At 37.1% G+C, this 21,085-nt stretch overlaps 1 protein-coding gene across 3 annotated transcripts in view; it reads left to right on the forward strand.

The window, feature by feature from the left end:
• SGMS2 (sphingomyelin synthase 2) overlaps positions 1–19,295 on the forward strand; it is a 37,172-nt gene extending 17,877 nt beyond the window's left edge. For all 3 annotated transcript variants that reach the window (XM_058839005.1, XM_058839004.1, XM_058839003.1), the window contains exons 2-6: positions 6,734–7,366; positions 8,193–8,310; positions 9,997–10,150; positions 14,079–14,245; positions 15,039–19,295. In XM_058839005.1, the coding sequence (XP_058694988.1) occupies positions 6,912–7,366; positions 8,193–8,310; positions 9,997–10,150; positions 14,079–14,245; positions 15,039–15,242 (1,098 nt within the window). In that variant the 5' untranslated portion in view covers positions 6,734–6,911 and the 3' untranslated portion in view covers positions 15,243–19,295. The remainder of the gene's footprint in view (positions 1–6,733; positions 7,367–8,192; positions 8,311–9,996; positions 10,151–14,078; positions 14,246–15,038) is intronic.
• The last annotated feature ends 1,790 nt before the right edge of the window (positions 19,296–21,085 follow it).

Genomic DNA, 21,085 nt, shown 5'->3' on the forward strand with positions numbered 1-21,085 from the left:
TTCTCTGGATTGTGCGACTTTGATATGTATTGCTGCTAATATGGTAAAATGCTCTGCAGATTTAAGCAACTACTGTCCTCTCACTTTAAACTTCCAGGAGGAGGGTTCTTGCTGCAGAAAATGCACAGATGTTCTCATAAATGTTCTCTTATTTTGGAGTTGGTATCGCTGCTTTTTGGAAGTAACGGGAAAGATTTGACAGGCATTATCTGTTTAATAATTATTCAAATACTTTTAGGGTATATCACTGATAAATTTACAGAGCGTGTGGCTTCCTCTTCTAGCTGCCTGATGGCTGATAAGCTGTAGCACAGTCACTTTAAAGCACACATTAGTCACTGTGACTCCTCACCGCCCTGTACTGAAAGTGGTGACTAATCTCTGGGTCTGACTTTCCATTATGAAGTGCAACCTTTACCCTCAGTAACTAGGTGGAGGATTTCACAAAATAGTCTAAAGCATTCCTGCCTCCTGTGCTGGGTCCCTCATACCTCACAGCCAGTGTTTGCAACTTCTGTGTCAGCTAGAAGAGATTTGAGACATCAGATGTGCTGCTGGGCTCTTAACAAATCCTTAGACCTTGCTGTCTCTTTAGAGAGGAATCTTGCTCTGGGTAGTGGCTCTTTAGCAGTATCCGTGAAGCTCTAGCAGAATGAAAGGAGTTAGCAATGAGAAGCCAGACTGCACATAAAAGCCTGATCCAGAGGCTTATTTTAGCACTCGTTTTTGGCATTATTTTGTCTGATGAGACTGAGGTAGTACAGTGACTTCCATACTTTGTACAGTGTTTATAATGGTCTTTTCTAATGAATAGAAGAAGGTTATGAGCCAATCACTTTTTACAATGTTACAAAATATGCAGTGATAGAGAACCTTTTTTGCCTGTATTCAAAAGTAGCTGATTCAGAGCTTAAATATCACTTCAGGTTAGCAGATCTTTCTGTGCAGATCTGAAATACTGAAACAGTCCCATTTTGGAGAGTATGGGTTAAGCAGGAAGAAGCCTTAATCTTATATTTCTGGTAGAAAGAAGTTGCAAGGGAGTCTTTAGGTTTTAGACTTTAATGTTGGAATGTGAATACTTCTTTTGGCTCCCTTGAAAAGGGATTTAGCAGTGTGCATTGACAGTGAAGGCAGCCAACATTGTCCTGAGCTGTATTTAATAGGAGCATAGGGAGCAAATCGTTATTTGTAGGGAAATGATTATTCCTTTCTGCTCAGTACTACTTAGCTGTGTCTAGAATACTGTATCTAGTTTTTGGTCCTTGATCCAGGCAAAACATGAACTGGTAGCAAGCCCAGCAGAAGGACCATCAGGGTGGTGAGGAGGCTGGAGCACAGGCCTGGGAGGGGAGGCTGGGGGAGCCTGGGTTGCTTCGGCATGAAGAAGAGCAGTTTCAGAGGCACCTGACTGCAGCCCCTTCATACCTACAAGGATGCCATCAGGAACACTGGGGCCAGGCTCTTCACAGCAGTGGGAAGATGAGATACAAAGGCTGTAACTTTTAATAAGAAGTAGATACAAAGCCACTAGGTTTAACAATTAAAAAACAAACTAGACACCAAAACAACAAAAATAACAGTCCAGCTTTCACAATGAGAACAACCATGCAGTGAAACAGGCTGCACGGGGAGGTTGTGCATCTTTGAGGCATTAAAAGTACAGCTGGATTGAAACCCTGAGTCATTGCTGATCCTGGCCAGAGGCCCAGGGATCTCCTGAGGTTTCTTCGAACTTGAATGATTCTGTTCATTCTGCTGGTTCTACAGATGTATGACTGAACATTCTCAAAACTTTTTTTTTTTTTTTTTAGAAAAGAAAGACTGTTGACCTGCAAACAAAACTGACCTTGTCATGTAGGTGTGGATTATTTCTGGAATGAGTTACAGTAGCACTAAAAGATAAGAAATATTTGACAGCTATTGTGATCTTGTTTCTTGAAAGATAATGGTAATAATAATCACAAAGAAAATCTAGCCACGTCATGGTGTCACCTTTAAAGGACATCAGCCTCTTAGTTACCAAATACAGTCCTTTGGAGCCTGGGGACCAAACATTTCAATAGTTTGAAGATGCCTTCATGCAGTTAATGCAAACCTACTCAGCAGTGTTTGAAATGTAAAAGAGCTTAAAGATACTTTTTCCTTGCTTGCTTAGTTACTGGGAACAGGTTGGATGGGGCTTTGAGGACTTGGTCTAGTAGAATACATCCCTGCTCAAGGCAGGAGAGTTGCAGCTAGATGATCTTTAAGGTAGTTTTCAACCCAAACCATTCTGTAGTGCTACAAATGGAGGGGTTTTTGTGCTTTTTGGGACAGAGTGTTTCAGAAGCCTGACACTGCTGCATTGACATCCCAGATAATGAATTACTAGGAAAATAGAACCTAACATACTTTTTACTATTAAGGGGTATGAAAAAACAGAATTCCAGACGACTGGTAAAACTTGGTTGGTATAAATGGATAATTTGTAACTTTGAAGCTTTTGTCCTCTATTTAGGCAAGTGTAGGGACTTAGTTCTTAAAGACGTCTTCTGTTCGTATATTAGTAATCCCAAATGAGGGACTTGCAAGGTAGAGGGAGTAACTGTTCTGTTTCTACTGCTGGAAAGAATTTTATATGGAATAAGTAGTTAATGCTTTTTGTAAAATGTTAACATTATTGCAAGTGATAATGTGATGATAATTAATGGATTAATTCTGTAATCCATTTACATGTAATACATTTACTTGCAGTTCTTTACCATCACAGCAGTTGTCTTTTGGAGATTTTCAGTGGTGATGGGTATCTTTTCCTCCCTTCTAGCAGTCTGCATGCTGTCAGATGTACATAATAGCCTGGAAGAAGGGATACTATAAAAATTAACTGAGACCTGGAATGCTTTTAAAAATAAAAATTAAAGAGATATCCCTAAAAGCAAGTTTTTATTCACCGCTGTCTAGATAACATCAGTAGCCTTGCTTCTTTTTTAGTTCTAGTTCCACAGGTAGTCCTAAAAATTTAACTGACCAAACTGCAAGGTACCTAACAATTTTTTCCCAGTAACTGTGATATAGATAAAATATATTAAAATGTTCTCTCATGTTACTTCAAATTGTACTTTGTTTACAGACCCTTTTTCTGCAGCAACCAAATACAAGAATACAGCTGTATCAAATGTTTGAGCCAGCCTTAACGAAAGTGTATTATGCTTCAAAATAGTACTGTCAGAAATCTTTTCCATTTTGTATATGAAGGTATAGTTTCTCTTAATGTCAGAATAGATCAGTCTCAATGGTTTGGATACTCTTGTTCAAATAGTATTGAAACAGCAGGTTAAAAAGCTGCTTATTTTAAAACCCTGTGCAAAAACTATTCAGTCCTTCATAAATTATAGAAATGAAAATATTTTGAGAAATGTTGAAGTTCCAATACTGGATGAGAAATACCAGTTGGGAGCTAACTTTATGTGAAAGTGACCTTTAGATGAAAATCGGATGACTAACAAGCTAAATAAAACTCCATGTTATTCTTAAGTTCTAGCATAAAGAGCCAAATGCAGACATGCTTTCTGATGCTTGCCTCAAAGCCATGCCCCCCATCAACTATTTTCTTTCAAAAGACAGTCAAGTGGGGATGCAGAAAACTAAGGGAGCTATTTGCATGGGAACAGGCAGGAGCTCAGGATAAAATATTAGGATCATCTTCTTTTAGAGTCTTTTTACTTAAGATTTTCTTTGAAATATGTTGTTCCTTGAGACAGCTATGATTTCTGCTGTGAAGCTGCTGGTTAAGAAGCTCTGCTTCTTGATGAGGTAACATTTATTTTTAGAAGGTACAGAAGTGTTTCCAAAAAGAAAACTTGTTCTTAAAACTTGGAGGTATCCCTTATAAGAATTCTATTTATCATTTTGGGTTACTTGGCCAGTTTTTTGTGAGTTTGAGACTTCCTCAGTAGCTGGTCTTTCATATCTAGGTGTTGGCAAGATGGCCAGATCTAAGAATTGCTGCCTAGTTGCTGAAGAATTCTAAGGCCTTCTACTAGGCAGTTTGTGGGCATCTTCTGGTTTTGATATGGGGATGTTTTGGATTTAACAACAAAATCAAACAGATATTTATCTAAAGGATCATAAGGACAAGATGAAGCTAAAAGGAACTACACCACTTATGGGTATGTGAATGGATATTTGAATTTGGGACAGGAACTTGGCAGAAGAACCTGTGTACTTCTGAGGAGTTCCTTTTACAGCCACTAGCAGAGTATGATGAGGCTGTTGGTGCTCTGTATCTGTCATTTCTCTGGCCAGTCAGATTGGCAGAAAGTGTCTGGGAGCTTCAAGAGGGACTTTTGTCTTTTTCATCAATAGAGTTGCTAATTTCTTTTAGAATATGGGAGAAAGCGGTTGAAAAGGTACTATAAAGGGAAGCACTTACCTTCTTACAGATCACTCATCAGATGATATGTAGCACCTTTAACTATCAATGTAAACAAACTTTTGGCCACAGTAAGCACTCTGCTTGAAATAATCTTGATGAGCCATCAGAAGTGGTAGATCAATATGCTTTACAATCCATACTTTCAAGTACCAGGAAGGAACGCAACTTTCTTCTGCAAGCTGTAGCTATAATTGTTTTGCTTAATAAGTTAATATGAGAACATGAGCACCACTCTGCTTTTTAGGTTCTTAGGTTATTGTTCATCTGTACTTCAGATACTCTTTGATCTTTAAGGCTTACTTGGATGTCATTAATCATCTGAAAGTAAGATCTTTCACTTATATCACCAGGCACACTAGGTTAGGTGTTTGTGGGGAAGAGAAGGAAATAACTAAGGTAGTTTGCTCTCAGTAAATGCTTAATTCTAATAATGTTTCAACTGCACAGGATGTAAAATTTACCAGGTTTTGCTGATTGCTGCCTCAGTGACTGCTATATGTAACATAATGGTGAGAAGTGGAGTCTTGACTTAGTAGATGAATGTTATGTATATGCATTCCCAAACATAAGCAATTAGGTTCGGATTTTTTTTCTCTACTGTCACTAAAGTGTTCTGTCTTATGCTTAACTGTAGTAGGCAGAAGGCATAGAAGTGTGTGTGTGTTAAGAAGACCTGTGAAAGCTAAAATATTATTCTGTTATAGTTTTGAGTAAGGCTGTTGCTTTTGTAGATGCTCTAAAAGGGTATTTTTAGTTGTAGGAAGCATCAGAGAAGTTGCTGCCTGGCTGATGGGTTAAACAGGCCCTTTTCTTAGAGATGCAGAGATCACAATATGATTGGTAAGAGGGAAAAAAAGCATCAAAAATCACCACTTGTTTTCTTGGGTGTTTGTGTGTGTTGTGTGTGGATAGTTATAATACACTTGTTGACCAGGAATTTAGAAAAGGTCAGCCAATGACAATGGATTTCAAGAAGCACTGCTGGGGGATAAATTTAGAAATGCTTCTCGGCTATTTCAGGATTATTTTTATGAATCTCATTTTTCACATCTGAACTTTTATCTCTTCTCTTTTTTGGTGGTTGGAGCAGCACCCAGAAAATCAATTGAATTTATGTGCTGACTATGTTAAATGTCTTCTCTGTTTGGGTGGGATGAGGGTGGAGGGACTAAAATACAATCACTTGACTTTCCAGGCTCTTTTTGATTTAGATTGTCCTCTAAGCAGGTTGCATGTTCTTAAGCCAAGTCCTGTGGTGTATGGTTAGGGAGACTGTCAGTTCTAGCTGCCATCATGATGACCTAATTGTACGCAAAGCATGGCAGACTGGCAGCCTGTGCTGGCATGCAGAGACTTGAGGGGGTTGCAGTGCTGAACTCCTCTTGCAGGAACCACTAAAATAAGAGAGAATCACAATTTACTGTAGATGGGGAGCAGTTTATACATCGTAATACTATTTTTGCCATAGGAGCCACCTGTTTGGTTTTTTTTAGCTTACAAAACTTTTATGAATTAGCAAATGCAGCCTGAAATAAATCCTGAGTAATAATGACTCTTTCTATTTGTTCCTGCTTAAAAACCATCAAAATAGATTTTTTTCTCAAAGTAGCTAAAGGACAAGCACAGGTTCATTTGTCATCTGTTCTGTGTGTAGTGTACCAAAACTAAGAATTGAATCCTAGGGGTATATGTCTGTTATCTGAAACTTCAGACATTTAGTGGGTATTACAGTGGCTATATAAATGCATTTTTGACCTGATGGAATACTCATTTAGATCTAATATTTAATGGAGCTATCTATTGAGTAGATTTTCTAGATGAATCTAAATTAATTTGTGCCCTACAAAATCAAATTCTGTACTGCCCGTCTGGTTTTTGTCCTGTCACCTGAACTGACAAGATTTGTCTGATCTATATGGACAACCAATATTATCTGTAGCAACCCTATGGTCAAAACCAGGATATTTTGCATGGAATATCTCTAAGCAGTAAAATTCAATGTTGCTGCAAGTATGGATTAACCTTATTTTTGATAACTAATAAAGCAAGTGATGTAATGATCATTAAAGTCTGTGGATCTTGTCCTTTAAAAAAAAACCCAAGCCTAAGCTGGTACTAGTTCTTAAACTGGTATGAGATTTTTCAAGTAGGACTCAGCTTGAATTATTTCACAGTAATTTGCCTTTTGACTGTGTTTGTAAGTAGACTTGGATGGAATTTAAATACTTAAAAATGCGTATTCTGAGAATATTTTGTTCCCTGTCACATTACTAGGTAATGAAGGTTCTCAGTATCTGTTTTGGGGTTTTTTTGCAGATGATTCAGCTCTAGAAGAAAGATTTGTCTTCACAAATTCCTTTGGAAGTACAATGAATGCATTTTAGAGTTCTACAAAAGTCATCTAGGAACAAGAACAGTGGACTTTAAGGAATAACGGTTCAGAGAGCCCAGAAATTGGTCACAAATAAAGCCTCTTTGGCCATACAGCTTGGAAATGAATACCATTGAGACAGCAAAGCTTGAGGAGCATATGGAGGGTCAGCCAAATGAGACTTCTGCTGGCTACTCTCGACCTACTCTCTCAGTCAGTGAAGAGAACAAAAATGGCACTAGCAAACCAAAGGGCTTGTCTAATGGCTTGCGAAAAACATCAAAGAAGTATCCTGATTACATCCAGATTGCTATGCCTGCTGAATCTAGGAACAAATTTCCTCTGGAATGGTGGAAAACAGGCATTGCCTTTATATATGCTCTCTTCAACTTGATTTTAACAACTGTCATGATCACTGTGGTCCATGAGAGAGTACCTCCAAAGGAGCTAAGCCCTCCCTTGCCTGACAAATTTTTTGATTACATTGATCGTGTGAAATGGGCTTTTTCTGTATCAGAAATTAATGGAATGATACTACTTGGATTATGGATATTCCAGTGGTTATTTCTTAGATACAAGTAAGTTACCGATATTTTTTTTTTTCTCTGCTGTATATATGTTGGTCAGTTTGAATAGAAGAAATTGTACGGTAAGATCCATAACAATATTGTAGAATAGGGCTTGCAGGAAAATAGCAATGGGATGGCTTGTTTACAGAATGTTCTAGTGTCCATGCCAGGTATGGAAATACTAGTTTTCTGATTATTGAATAATGATTTTGAATTCTGGATTTCTGACAATTATACTGTAGTAGTCAAATTTATTCTGAGGTTGGGCTTTTCAAAGTGTGTTCACTGACCTGGGGATGTTTAAACTGAGGAAGTCATGATGATGTAATAAAATCTCATCCAAATTTGGGGAAGAACCCACTGTCCTCTACAGCAAAATAGAAGTTTTTGCCTGTGTCTTTGTTTGCTTAAGCTATATATATTTATAGTATATTTATATACTATTTATATTATACTATACTATATACTGTATACTATTTATATATAAATACTAATATTTATAGTGTATATATATATATTTAAGTCAAGAATGCAGTTATACTGTGGGACTAAAAAGAAAAGATCAGAGTTAAGGAAAACTGTCTGACCCCACCTGTAAGTTAAATTGAAGCCATGTTAAATTGGTGGGAGTTTCACACTATAAGAAGCTAACAAGACTAAAAGCTGAAGAGGGGTGTTTTAATATTTGATTCAGTGAAGTGTATGATGAAGAGCTGGGATGAAGCTGCTCTTTCATTTTAAGGATTTAACTATCTAATGAAGCTAGAGCTCTGTAACTGTTGAATATCCTGCATGTAAACTTTGCACTCTCTTTCCCCCCTTTCCTTACTTTCAGATCAATAGTGGGACGCAGGTTCTTTTTTATAATAGGAACTTTGTATCTATACCGCTGTATTACCATGTACGTTACCACCTTACCTGTGCCTGGAATGCATTTTCAGTGTGCGCCAAAGGTAAGAGTCTTTGCCTCTTGCTTCTTGCCTTAGTCTCTGCATCAGTCCTGATGGCTCCTTAGAACAAATAGAAGATAATGTATCAGGTATTACTGAATACACAAATTACTTTCAGTTGATGTCTTCAGAAACATAGGTAGTGGTAAACCAAAACTCGTGTGATAACAGAGCCTCAAGTTGCTAATACAGTTGCGTGCTCCCTTTCAGAGCATCTTAGGTTGAAATAGTGTTGTCCTAAATCAATCAACCTGCTTCTGAGGCTCAAGCTAATCACTCTTACTATGGTAGCAATATTTTTTCTTGTACAGTAGGATACCCAAGGTCAATATTGTAATTCATAGGCTGATATGCAAGCTTGTGTTGATGTATCCCTTTAAGAACACACACTGTTATGTGCTTTGCCTGGTTTCTCACACTATTAGGTCAAGAGCTATTGCAATACATGAAGTCAGCTGCCTGTCTCTGCTTCCAGCCTGCAAAATGTACAGGAATGTGACTTAAACAAGTTCAGCTGAGTAAATTAACGGATACATACAGAAACATGGATATGCTGATAGTTTTATAAAAATATTTTTAAAATTTAATGACACCAGTTAAGTGGTGATATAAAGGAGCTGTTACTCCCACTTTAGATTACTAATAAAAAGTTAAAATTCCTCAGAATAAACTCTGTTGTGTTGGCTGTACTGAAAAAAAAGTACTGCCAACTTAGTGGGGGGATAATTTGTCACCTCTTGGATAAGATTTCCAGTCTTGAGTTACAGCATCATGGCTGTTGTCTTCTATGTTGAGACAACTTAGGGATATAGTGGATGAATTACTTCTCTTATGAATCTGTGTCTTTTTGAAAATGCTTTAACTGCTGCTATTGTAAAGATATAATGGTTTTGTTCTAATAGCTTGGGGAGTGACTATGTAGTAGAATGTAGTACTGAGGAATGAGAAAAGGTAATCAAAGGAAAATGCAAATATCTCTGCTGAAAGTGCATTTTGCTAGCATTAAACCAGGATGAATTGCTTGAACTCTGGAAAAACCCTTGATGCTAACATTTCTGGATTTTTTGTCATAGATGAATATTTTTCTGATTATGGAAAATAGTTATATATACAGTTATCCATTTTTCTTGGGTTTTTTTTCCTAGACTTAATTTAAAACAGCTAGATAAAACTGCCTAGTATCTATGAGAAATCAAAAGCTGGTTCTAATACATGCTTTGAAAATGTGCATCCTCCAAATATGAGTTAAGTCCTGACTGAGTTTGTAACTAAATCTAAAATGAAGTGAGTTGGAGGTTTTTATTCAGTGGAAATACTGGTCAGCTCTGAGCAGAATAACAGAATAATTGTTAATGCAAGGTTGTACCAGTTTTTAATGGGTTTTGTTCATTCTGTCAACTGCTGTCATGAGAGATCTGACCTTAAAAATTTGTAATGTTTACCTTTCAATATATTCTGCATCTCCTTCTCATACAATGCATATTTTAAAATAGCCTGGGAAAGCATAGACAGAATGCTAGTGTTACCAAACTGATCTTTGTCATTTGTCAACTTTTTGTTTAAGAGTAAAATGCAAATAATTTGTCCTTTTATCCCTTGCTCTCTGACTCTACATGTTTTTGGGAAAGAAGTTTACTTGAGTCACGGTATATCTCAAAATTTATTTTCTACTTCTTTCTGGTGTTACAGTTGAATGGGGACTCTCAGGCAAAGGTTCAGAGAATCCTGCGACTGATTTCTGGTGGTGGTCTATCCATAACTGGATCACACATCCTGTGTGGAGACTTCCTGTTTAGTGGACACACTGTAGTATTAACGCTGGTCTATCTGTTCATCAAAGAGTGTAAGTGATTGTATTTCAATGCACTTTCTTGTTCACATTCATTGTACTGGGAAAAAGAATTACAAAAGTACATGTAGAACTACTGCCCTCCAAAAATTACTTGCCAGTTGTATGCAGACTGTATTTATATGGGTTTGAAACACAAACTGAGTGGAAATGGAACTGTGGCTGTAGTCAAATCATAAAATGATTAAGGTTGGAAGGGACCACTGTAGGTTATCTAAGCCCAACCTTTCTGCTCAAACAGAGTTCCATAGAGGACATGGCACAGGACTGTGTCCAGACAGATCTTGAATGTTTCCACTGAAGGAGACTTCACAGCCTCTCTGGGCAGTCTATTCCAGTGCATGGTCACCTGCACAATAAACAAATTCTTCCCACATTTAGATAGAACTTCCTGTGCTTCGTTTCCTGCTTGATGCCTCTTGTTCTATTGCTTGGCACCAATGGGAAGGGTCTGATTCTGTTCTCTTGACACCTTCCATTCAGATATTTAGACACACTGATAAGGTTTCCTCTCACACTTCTCCAGTCTAAGCAGGCCTGTTTCCCTCTATTGTTCCTCATAAGAGATGTGCCCAGTTTCCTAATCATCCTCATAGTCCTCCACTGGACTTGCTCCACATATGTCTTGTACAGGGAGCCTGGAACTCCAGATGTGCCTCACTGGGCTGAGTAGAGGGTCAGGACTACCTCTTTGAAGCTGCTGGCAGTGATCTTACGTATGCCCCAGGCTGCTCTGCCCTTCTTGGCTACGAGGGCACTGCTTATGGACAGTTTGGCCACCAGGAGCCCCAGGTTCTTCTCAGCAGAGCTGCTTTCCAGCAGGTTGGCCCCCATCCTGTACTGGTGCACCAAGTTCTTCCTTTGCAAGGGCAGGACCCTGAACTTGCCCTTGCTGAGTTTCAGAAGGTTCTGCTCTGCCCATTCCTTCAGTGTGTGAGTTCTTCTGAAGGGCAGTACAGCACCACTCCTCTGAGCTTTGCATCCTCAGCAGACTTGCTGAGGATGAACTCTATTCCTTCATCTAAGTTGTTGATGCGCAAGTTAAACAATACTGGGCCCAATATGAACCTTTGAGTTGCACTAGACTGTGACACTGATTAAAAACCCTCCAAGCCCTGCCATTCAGCTAGTTCTCAGTCCACCCTAATTGTCCAGCCTTGCCTGTGAGGTTATCATGGGAGACAGTGTCAGAAGTCCTGCTTGAAGTTCACATAGACAACATCGGTTGTCTCTTTGTTACCTATCCAGCCAGTTGTCCACATTTTAGAGGCAATTAGGCTGGTTAAGCATGACTTCCCTATGGTGAATCCATGCTGACTACTCCTGATCGCCCTCTTGTCTTCCACATGCTTAGTGATGGCCTCAAGGGTGAGCTGTTGCATCACCTTCCTAGAGATTGTGATAAGGCTAAGTGTGTTGTGGGCTTTAATTAACGGCCAAATGTGGCTAAATATGTCACCTCTATCTTTATGTAAGTGTTTATTGCTTGATTAAAACAAGATAGCCTTTCATCATTTGTTGACAGGTTATTTAAATTTTGGGTGGAACAGGCTGTAATAATTGTGCACACTAGCTCTGCGCAGGTTAGCTGCAGGGCTTGTAGGGAATTTTGTGGCTTGAACACAGCATCATTGCACACTTATACTGCATTCAGAAGCAAAATTACTTTTCTCAGGTGTATTGCTTATTAGTTGCTGCAAGCAATGAAAAGCTAATTCGTGCTCTTTGGGTGTCTTGTGCTCAAGTCTCCTACATAATGCTTCTTGTAGTTGATGAGAATTTGACAGTCATGCAGAAGATGATGGTTATGGTTTCCCCGTTGGCTTTATATTGCTGTGGGGCATGGGAGAAAAAAAACTTCTGTGCTGCACCCAGAGCATCTATTGAAGTGTTAGAGAATTTAGCACTGACTTATAAATCTAATATATGGTAAGCAGTGCTTCTATCCTGGGAGCTTGGACACTCATGAATATGTAGTGGGGAGTTCCCTTCTCAGTTCAGGTGTTTGGAGTTGGAACCTTTCCTCCTATTGTTGTATCCCAAATTATGCAAATGCTAGCTTGGCTCATGGGAATGTGTAAGTCTCACTGAAACAAAAATAAGACTAACCAGCATTAGTTTGATGCCTTCCTTTTTTTAAAATGATGAGGGAACAAGGTGCTGTGGTGCTGCATTCTGCCTTACACAAAAACCACAGTATAAAAGGACCTCTTGAATAGTCCTTGATAGACTCCAAATTGCAGATTTGAGATGTTCTTCTTTGAACAGAAATTTAAGATGCTGATTATAGTCTGATGATTTAGACCTAGGTCTTCCCTGTGATGTGAATATTACTAGAGGAATGGCATTTGTAACTCATCAAAATTACCAGAGCAATATTTAAAAAGTAGTCTAATAACAGAGCTATTGTTTGCCTTGTTTTGTCTGTTACCTTGTATTTTAATGCTATTCACCTACTCGATTGTTCCAGGACAGATGAAGACAACCCAGTATTTTCTGGGCTAGTTTCTTCTGTACTTTATACTATAAAGGATTGGAGCAATTTTATCATACAAATTTTTGTAATAAGCTCTTTGCTGCCTAATTGTTAGGCATGTATTTCACTGATACTGTGCTCTATAAGTGAGAGATTTATAGCTTTCCTTTTTTTTACCTCCCATATAATGATCAAAATGTTATCTGGACCAGGGCATAAGCCCTAAAATTGCTCTTAGAGGCTGCTTATGGCAGTCTTTTTTGCTCTTTTGATAACATCTTTGGTGTAAGATTCTGAGGTTTTTATGTCTGGCTTAGTGGAGTTTTTGCTCTGATCTTCTCTTCCTTTCATACTCTGCCATTTTTTCCCTTATTCTCTGCACACCACATTTTTCACTGGAATAGTTATTGATATTTTTAGTATTTTTAGCTGTGGTCTGTCTGTCTTGCTCACTGCTGTTTTCATCAACTTCTTGAGATTGCTTGGGTTCTTATCTTAAAAAAAAAAGAAAATAAAAAAAAATCAGTAGGTGGATATCTGTCTTCAGTGTTTTGGGGAAAGTTAAGAGGATTTATTGTTTTGACACTTGCACCAAAAAGTGATGACCCTACAGTTATTATTACAGCCTCTGAGATCCTACTGGGTAGGCTTGTTGAGATCAGTAACATTTCTGCTGGTATTGTGTGGAAGTAAAGGCTGACCGTTGCCCCACAAGGCAAGAGGTGCCAAAACCTCCTACTATGAGTGAAAAGAAGCCAGTTAGCCTGTCAGAAGTTATGAATGGTCACTGTGACAGTCAGGGCGTTTTTTCAATGGGGAAAGAAGTACAGGAGAACTTTTCCACTGAAATGACTGAAATGCATTGAGTGGCTTTGCTCCCATTTGTTAAATCTTTCATTAAAGAGTATAAATTCACATACTTTCTTTTCTGTACAATGTATTTTGTTTCACAGAACTGAGGCTTCATGCAAGTTAATTAAAACCAAAGAATTAAAATTAGTGTCTTTTTCTGTTTAATTTGTGATCTCTGCTCAGGTTGTATCAGTTGTAGCGACTTGAGCTTACTTGAATATAGACTGTGAAAAGAAAAAAATTAAATACACCCAAGTTAATGAACCAAAGTGTATGTTTTACCTCATTTTTTCTCTGCACCCCAAATTCCTAGAACTTATTTAACTGGAAAACTTAATCTGATTAGAAAATGGCTGGCAGTGTTGATAACATCTTGTGCTCACTTTAAAGTAAGAAGACCTCAGTAAATTTGCGTAATTAATTATGTAGATTCATCAAAATCAATCAGGAGGTCTGTACCAGTGTGATATGAGTTATGTTTTCAAATTTAGTAGCCTTAAATTAATTTCATCTTTTCCCCTTCCTTTTGTGGAATGTTAGAGTAATAGAGATAACTTTTTGCTGTGCTTTCCCTGTCACCTCCCTGTCTCACAGATTCACCACGTCATTTCTGGTGGTATCACTTAATCTGCTGGCTGATGAGTGCTGCTGGCATCATTTGTATCCTGGTTGCTCATGAACACTATACCGTGGATGTCATCATTGCCTACTATATCACCACGCGGCTCTTCTGGTGGTACCACTCAATGGCTAATGAAAAGGTGAGTGGCAAATACCTTCACAATCAATGTGTAGCCTGCATTTGTTAAAATTGCCTAAAGGTAAAAGTTAGTTCTTAATTTCTAATAATAAAGAATAAGAATAAAAATAAGTAAAAGAATTTAAGAATAAAAATAAAAATAGATGTTCCATATTGAAGTTTAAACAGAATGAGCAAGGAGTTTCACTTCATTGTTATTTAAGAAATTAATATTTGTGTTAAAAATTTTTTTTTAGCTTTTGAGGTTTTAATGTTGTAGTTGATGTATAGACTATCCCTTCTTTGTCTCAGCTTATGAATAAACAGTAGTTGAGTAATAAAATTTCTGGCCAACTGAAATTACATAGACAGTCCTACAATTCTAGTGACAATTCTTGTGTAAATGTCATTAAGGGTACACTGTTCAGAAGGTTGCTGCTGCTGTTGTTTCAACAGCACTTTCAAGTAGAAGCATAGCTCTTAAGCCCATTTAATCTAATTCTCAACTGTTACTCATCAGTATAAACACAACATGCCTGAAGGCATTCATATTAAAAATGGCTTGAGTGCTTTGTTGCCCCAAATTTTGCACAGCAACAGAGTATCCCTTTGTGGTAAAGATGCTCAGTTTGTAGTATGCATTTAGACTATAATGTCTGTCTCAATTCTGTGTTTTCTAGGCTAAATATTCAGTCTTTGCAGGAATGCATGCAAATGCATTGTATTTTTTGTTGTTGTCTTGACTCAATATAATAGAGTATAAGCCTTTAAACTGACAGTTGCCTTTTCCTCTTTACATGCTTGTGCCAATACAGACTCTAAAGGTGTCTTCGCAGACGAATTTTCTCTCTCGAGCATGGTGGTATCCAATATTTTATTTCTTTGAGAAGAATGTGCAAGGCTCTGTTCCTTGCAGTTTTTCCTGGCCAATATCTTGGCCTCCCAGCTGCTTCAAATCTTCATGCAAAAAGTATTCACGGGTTCAGAAGACAGGAGAGGACAATGAAAAATCTACCTGAAGAAAAGAAGGAAAGCATCTGCTCTGGTTTTTTCGTTTTTGGTCTGTTTTTTTTTTTTTTTTTTTTTACCAAAACATTAATGCTGTAACCAAAGTTCTTAAGAAGACTGTAACTGAAGAGGTGGACCAAGCTGTGCAATTGATGGAAAGACAATTGTAGATATGTATTTCATTTCAGAGGTTTTCCTCTCATCAGGCTGTACAGACCTATTCTACTCTTCAGTGCTAATGAAATACACCACTGATGGGATTTTTTTATTAAAGAAAAAATGGAGCAGGACTTTGCTTTATTAACGAGATAGAGGTGCCAAAGACCACAGTAACACTTCCATTACTATCACTTATCCACAGAAGCACCCAAAAGTCTCATCTTCAGAGCTCTGGAGTGCGTAAGGGCAAAAACATGCTAAAATGTAAAGGCACGATATTGGTGTACTGAGGTTTATAAAAAATAACACAATTGTGGGAAGTGGTTTGTTGCATTATTCTTGCTAATGAAGGTAAGGCCTTTGTGTGACTGGTACAGCTGAAAGCGAGTCTGACTTTTTTTACACGCTGTGGGTATGAATATCTTATGACCCTGAAATACTACTTACCACCATTAACTCCCATGTATTCTACTATATACCAATTTTTACATTTTTATTAGTAATTTTATATTTAAACAGTTGTGCTACCTGATGAAATTGTGAATTAGAAAAAGCTGCTAACATCAGAGCTCAAGGAGCCTAAAATTTTATTTTTAGTAAGGGGACACAGTTTCAACATCTAAATTTTGAATTGCAGCTGGCCTCATGTATATAGCTATACAGTGCCTGGCAGTGTATATAGATGCATATATACACAAAAGCACACATCTTAAACTAAACTATTTACTGGAAGAATGATCGTAGAGTTCTTGATGCAGGCAAAAGTTGTACAGCTCTCACCTGCTTGAGGAATGCAAGGCCAGGTCCAAAATGGGGCTGTGTTTAAAATAAATATTTTAATTTTAGTAGCAATCTTATGCTGAAGCTATGTAGCAGGTTTGCTTGGGAGCCATAGTTCTCCATTGAATTTCTTTTTTTTTTTTTTTCTTTTACCTCTTGACACATGTTTCTGTGACTTACTTTAAAAAAAAAAAAACAACCAAACAAAAAAGTGCTAAGGTGAAATATCTACAACAGCAGCGTTTCTTCAATTACAACCTAAAATAATTTCATATTAAATGACACTGTGGTAGAACTTAAATGTAGATTCCCTTTTTTTCCAAGGGTTTCAGTCCAGCTAAAATGGCTGTTTAAACAAGTTTGCTGATAATGGGGAAAATTACCATGAGGTGAACATTTAACAAAACCACAGATTAACAGCTACCTGTTTCATGTTGGTTTATGTTGTTTTGTATTGTTGTAAAAGCAAAGTAGAAAATTAGCACACCATGTTTAGCCTTTTATATTCTGTATTAATTTCTGCAGTTAACTCAATATTCAGATCTTCACTAAAACCTAATGAAAATACAAAACTGCATTAAGTGTTGAGATGGTACAAATATAAATGATATGCTGCATATTTTAAGAATGTCTTGAACTGAGTGACAAGTGTGAACACAATTTAATAGTGACAACTTATTTTTAAAAAGTCCAGTTAAAGTTATAAAATAAAATACAGAGTATTCAAATATAGTAATTTTCAGTTAAGGGGATCATTGCTCTGAGTTGTACATGAGACTATTTTTGAAGTGCATTTCAAATATTTTTGTGCATTATCAAAATAATACAATAAAAAGTGTTCCTTTCAATACATTTTTGGAAAAACTTAGTTACAAAAGAAATTCTGATCTTTGGTTTTGTTATTTCAAATGAGCTCAGTAGACTCTGATAATGTGCCCCTGAAGTTGTGTGTGTATGGACATATCTGTGCTTTCATTTGCTTGCTTCTAGCAGACCATGAAGAGCTAAAAAGCCAGTATCAAAAAACTTTTGAATCTTTTTTCTCTATCATATAAATGAATATGTTCCAACACCAGTCAGATCTCCCAAGATACTAGTTATATCAGTACTACTTCATAGATAATTTTTTCAGCTAAAATCTAAGCTTTGTGATACCTTAAATATGGTCATGTTAATCCACTTGTAGTAATGCTATCTTTTAGGAGTTATGAATGGATTTCATTAGTGGTCACCGTGCCTTGGAAATAGCATGATGAAAAGCATTACCTCAGGAGCTTAAGCAGTGGTTTTCATCTGGTGGCTGCAAAATAACCACTTTGATAGTCGAGATATATCTAATTGTCTGCATAACCACCACCACACCTCAGTGGGATTTCTGTAATAGATCTGCAAAGCAAGCTTTCTTCACGCAGGATGAGGTGTTTGGGGTTTTTTACTTGTTCTTGCTTCTGAAAGAAAAAAATTTGAAAATTTATAAAATAGAGCCAAGTAAAGACTGCTTTTGTTGGGCTGTGTGAGCTTTTATTTTACTGCTGAATTTGATACAGACTTCTATTGTAATACAGAAGGAAAGTCTAAGTAGCAGCTCTAGCTCAAAATACTTGATTCCTGTTCTGGCTCAGTCCTCCCTTAAGTGCTTAATATTTATCCATTGTATGAAAGCTCTCAAAGGGCTATGTCTGTGTTTGTTTAATTAGCAGAAAACCCCAATTCTCTACGCAAAATAGCTTTTAATTGCTTTTAAAAACTTGGATGGTAAAACTGCATTTGATGAGTCTTTAGACCTATATGTAAGGTGATAAAATGGGGTAAGTAATGGTATATTCTAGTTCTTACTGCTATGCTAGTTTATCCAATACAAACCACAACTGCTACATAAAAATTACTAATTTTTAACATCTTGGTGATCATTGTACACAAACAGCATGAGGCTTAAAGTATAGTTTCATCCTATGAGGCAAGAGATTGTAGGCCTGAGCAAAGTCCAGGTTTCTCCCTTTTACCTACTGCAATCAAGTGATCCTATGTTATTTGGTCAGTATGTGCCAAATACTTTCCAGTGGGTCACTAATTATTTTTTCCTAGTTACAGTAATATTTCTCAGATGTCACATGAGCTGCCCTTTTACTGTGTCTATAACATGCTCCTCTCGACTGAAGAGCATTTACATGTTGAACTTACAGATGCTTAATGAAAAAAACGACTGCATTTGTACACCTGACCTATCAGTATGACTTAAATGTTAATGGGCTTTCTTAAAATGCCGAATGTAAATTTAAATCTGGATTTAAAACGCTAACTTGAGCATTTAAAGAAATGTGCTAAGCGGTCATTCTACAGATGCTTAGTTCTAATGCCAGAAATTGTTAATGTCTACTTGAAAGCGCTGTAAATGGACACCTTTTTCGGTACGTGCTTAGCACTCCCTCGTGGACATAAATGGTACTAACTGTTAATCATCCTTCACTGCTGCTTTCTTGAAAAGATCGCCACAGGTGGCGTAGTAGCAAAAATAGCTGTGCTAAACATTGCTATGAACCCTAGTACTGGATTTGCTGCCCTCCTTAAAATAAACAGTTGGGAGAGAAGGAAACTACAAAAAAAAATTATGTTAAAATACACTGCCATCATGTAATAGAGAAATAAAGCTCAGCAACAGAGACATAACTGGGAAGTCTTTAAAAGACATGAGAGACCATTCTCTTTATTGGATTATTGCAAATCCACTTACCAGGGTCTTAAATCAGAATCTGTTCAATCTCTGGCTTTCTCCTATCAGTAGAATGTGGCTAGACAGTTTATCCTAAGTTATTTGGTACTAACTCAAATTCTTTTTCTCATTTCATTAGATGTGATTTACTGTTCTAGAGACAGACACATTAACTTCAGTGCAAGGTGAAGCCTTTCCATTAACTTTAAATGAACTTTCCCATAGCTGTTTGTTGGTTTTTATATTTGTTTGTGGGCATTTTTTTCTTTGTTAGTGGGGTTTTTATTTTTTGTGGGTATTTTTGTTTTGTTTTTTGGGTTTTTTTTTAATCCATAAACCTTGGATCTTAAAGATGGGGCAATTTTGAAAATGGGTCCAAGCTGCCAGATGGACTGCAACCATTTTGCCTTACTGGCAGATCTAATAGTTGTCAAGCTCCATTGTTATCTTGATATTTTTACAATATATGTGTTTTGGACTTATTTAGAACTCTTACATGGGCATACAAAATTAATGATGCTATAAGATTGAACACTTCTGTATTGCAGTGTTCTATTCCAGGCATTGTAAAATCAATGTCTTAAATTCAATTACTGAGAATAGGGATCTTAAAAGTAAATACTCCTATTAGGCTTCATTCAAATGTTGGCTGTTTAAGTGCACATGAGAAAAATATCCTAGTATGCCATTAAAATAGCTTTGCTTATAAGTAAGCCTTCGTGTGCCACTTTATAAAGCTTCTTAGAATCCAGGCAGAAGTGCTGTGAAACAGAGAACAGAGACATGGACTTTTGTTGTAGTATTTATAAGGAAAAGGAAGGAGGATGAAAACGCTGAAGTAGATGGTGATGATATATTGCTTTTTGCATGAAATTTAGCTTAAACTACACCTAACTTCTAAGAAGTGTAGATTTAAATTGTGTAATAGTTCTGCAAAAAAAACCCCAGACCTATAAGGAAGCAGCTGTATTAAGCACATCATTCTATGGTACAGCTGTGTATCTGTGCTGGCTCTCATCTGTAAGTTAAACTACAAGAACAAAACCTAACTCAGTGAGAAATGCTTGGAGATTAAAGTACTTAAATATTATTAGGAGTTTTTTATAAGTTGTTCCTACAAGCTGCCACTAATAGTTTCTAAAACAAGAACAAAGTACTGCAATGCTTAAACCATACTGAAGTTTTATTCTAGTTGGCTTCAGTTTCCATGGATTTAACCATATGATTAAATCTTATTAACGTAGAAAGCAGCACATGAGAATGTCAGGCTAGATACAGGTAGCTCATGTATTGCAGGGAGACTTTCCAGTTCTGAACTCATCTTTCCTAACTAAACACTCAATGCCTGAATGATTTTTAAAGATGAAGTAACAATACTGTGCCGTCACTAATGTGTATATGAAATACTGGTGTTGAGGATTCATTCTTTCAGTTGTAAACCAGTGATTAAAAACCCACAAAAGTTTGACTTGTTTTCAGTGAAAAATTTTTAATTTCTAAGGACTTGGAGTTGAGCAAATAGCTAGCTAGTTTTCTGTGGCTCTTGGCTGTGTACTAACCTTTAAGGTGCAAGCTAGGGAGGAGGAGAGGGCAGACCACTTCTTACTAGGTGGAACAGTATGTGACTTTTTGAATTAAAATTGTGTTGTCTGCATGTTACATGCAGTCTTATTTGTACTACAGTTGACAAAAGATGCTGTATTATGCTATTATAGTTAGTGTTTGAACTTTTTCTAATGATTCTGTAGTGGCTGACCCAGTTCTGCTGGATGAAAAGTGAGTGTTTTTGTCCTTTACTTGCTGTCTGTATAGTTAAACATAGCTGAATTTAGTTCTGGTAAATGTCAATGGAAAAATTGCAGATCCCTTGGAATACAGTACCTAAGGTGTTTTAAGGTATCTGTGCATGGGTTTCTTCTAGGAAAAATACTCCTTTTTCAAGCTGTGCCTAAATAATAATAGTGTCAGCTCTTGCATTTTCTCTCAGCATAACATGGTCTTTCGGAGGTTAGCATTGGGGACACTGCAAAGAATTACTACAGAATAATCTCCTTTGTGCCAACTGAGATCAATTTTCAGAAAGTATCTTTGCTGAAATATGTTTGAAGATGACTTTTGGGGATTTTTTTGTTTGTTTTTTAATTAAGAGGAAAAGTGGTCAGAAATGAGTCTGAAATAAAAGCATCTCAAGCAGTTGGGGCCAGG

This window comes from Poecile atricapillus, chromosome 4, assembly GCF_030490865.1.
Source record: "Poecile atricapillus isolate bPoeAtr1 chromosome 4, bPoeAtr1.hap1, whole genome shotgun sequence".
Taxonomy (NCBI): Eukaryota; Metazoa; Chordata; class Aves; order Passeriformes; family Paridae; genus Poecile; species Poecile atricapillus.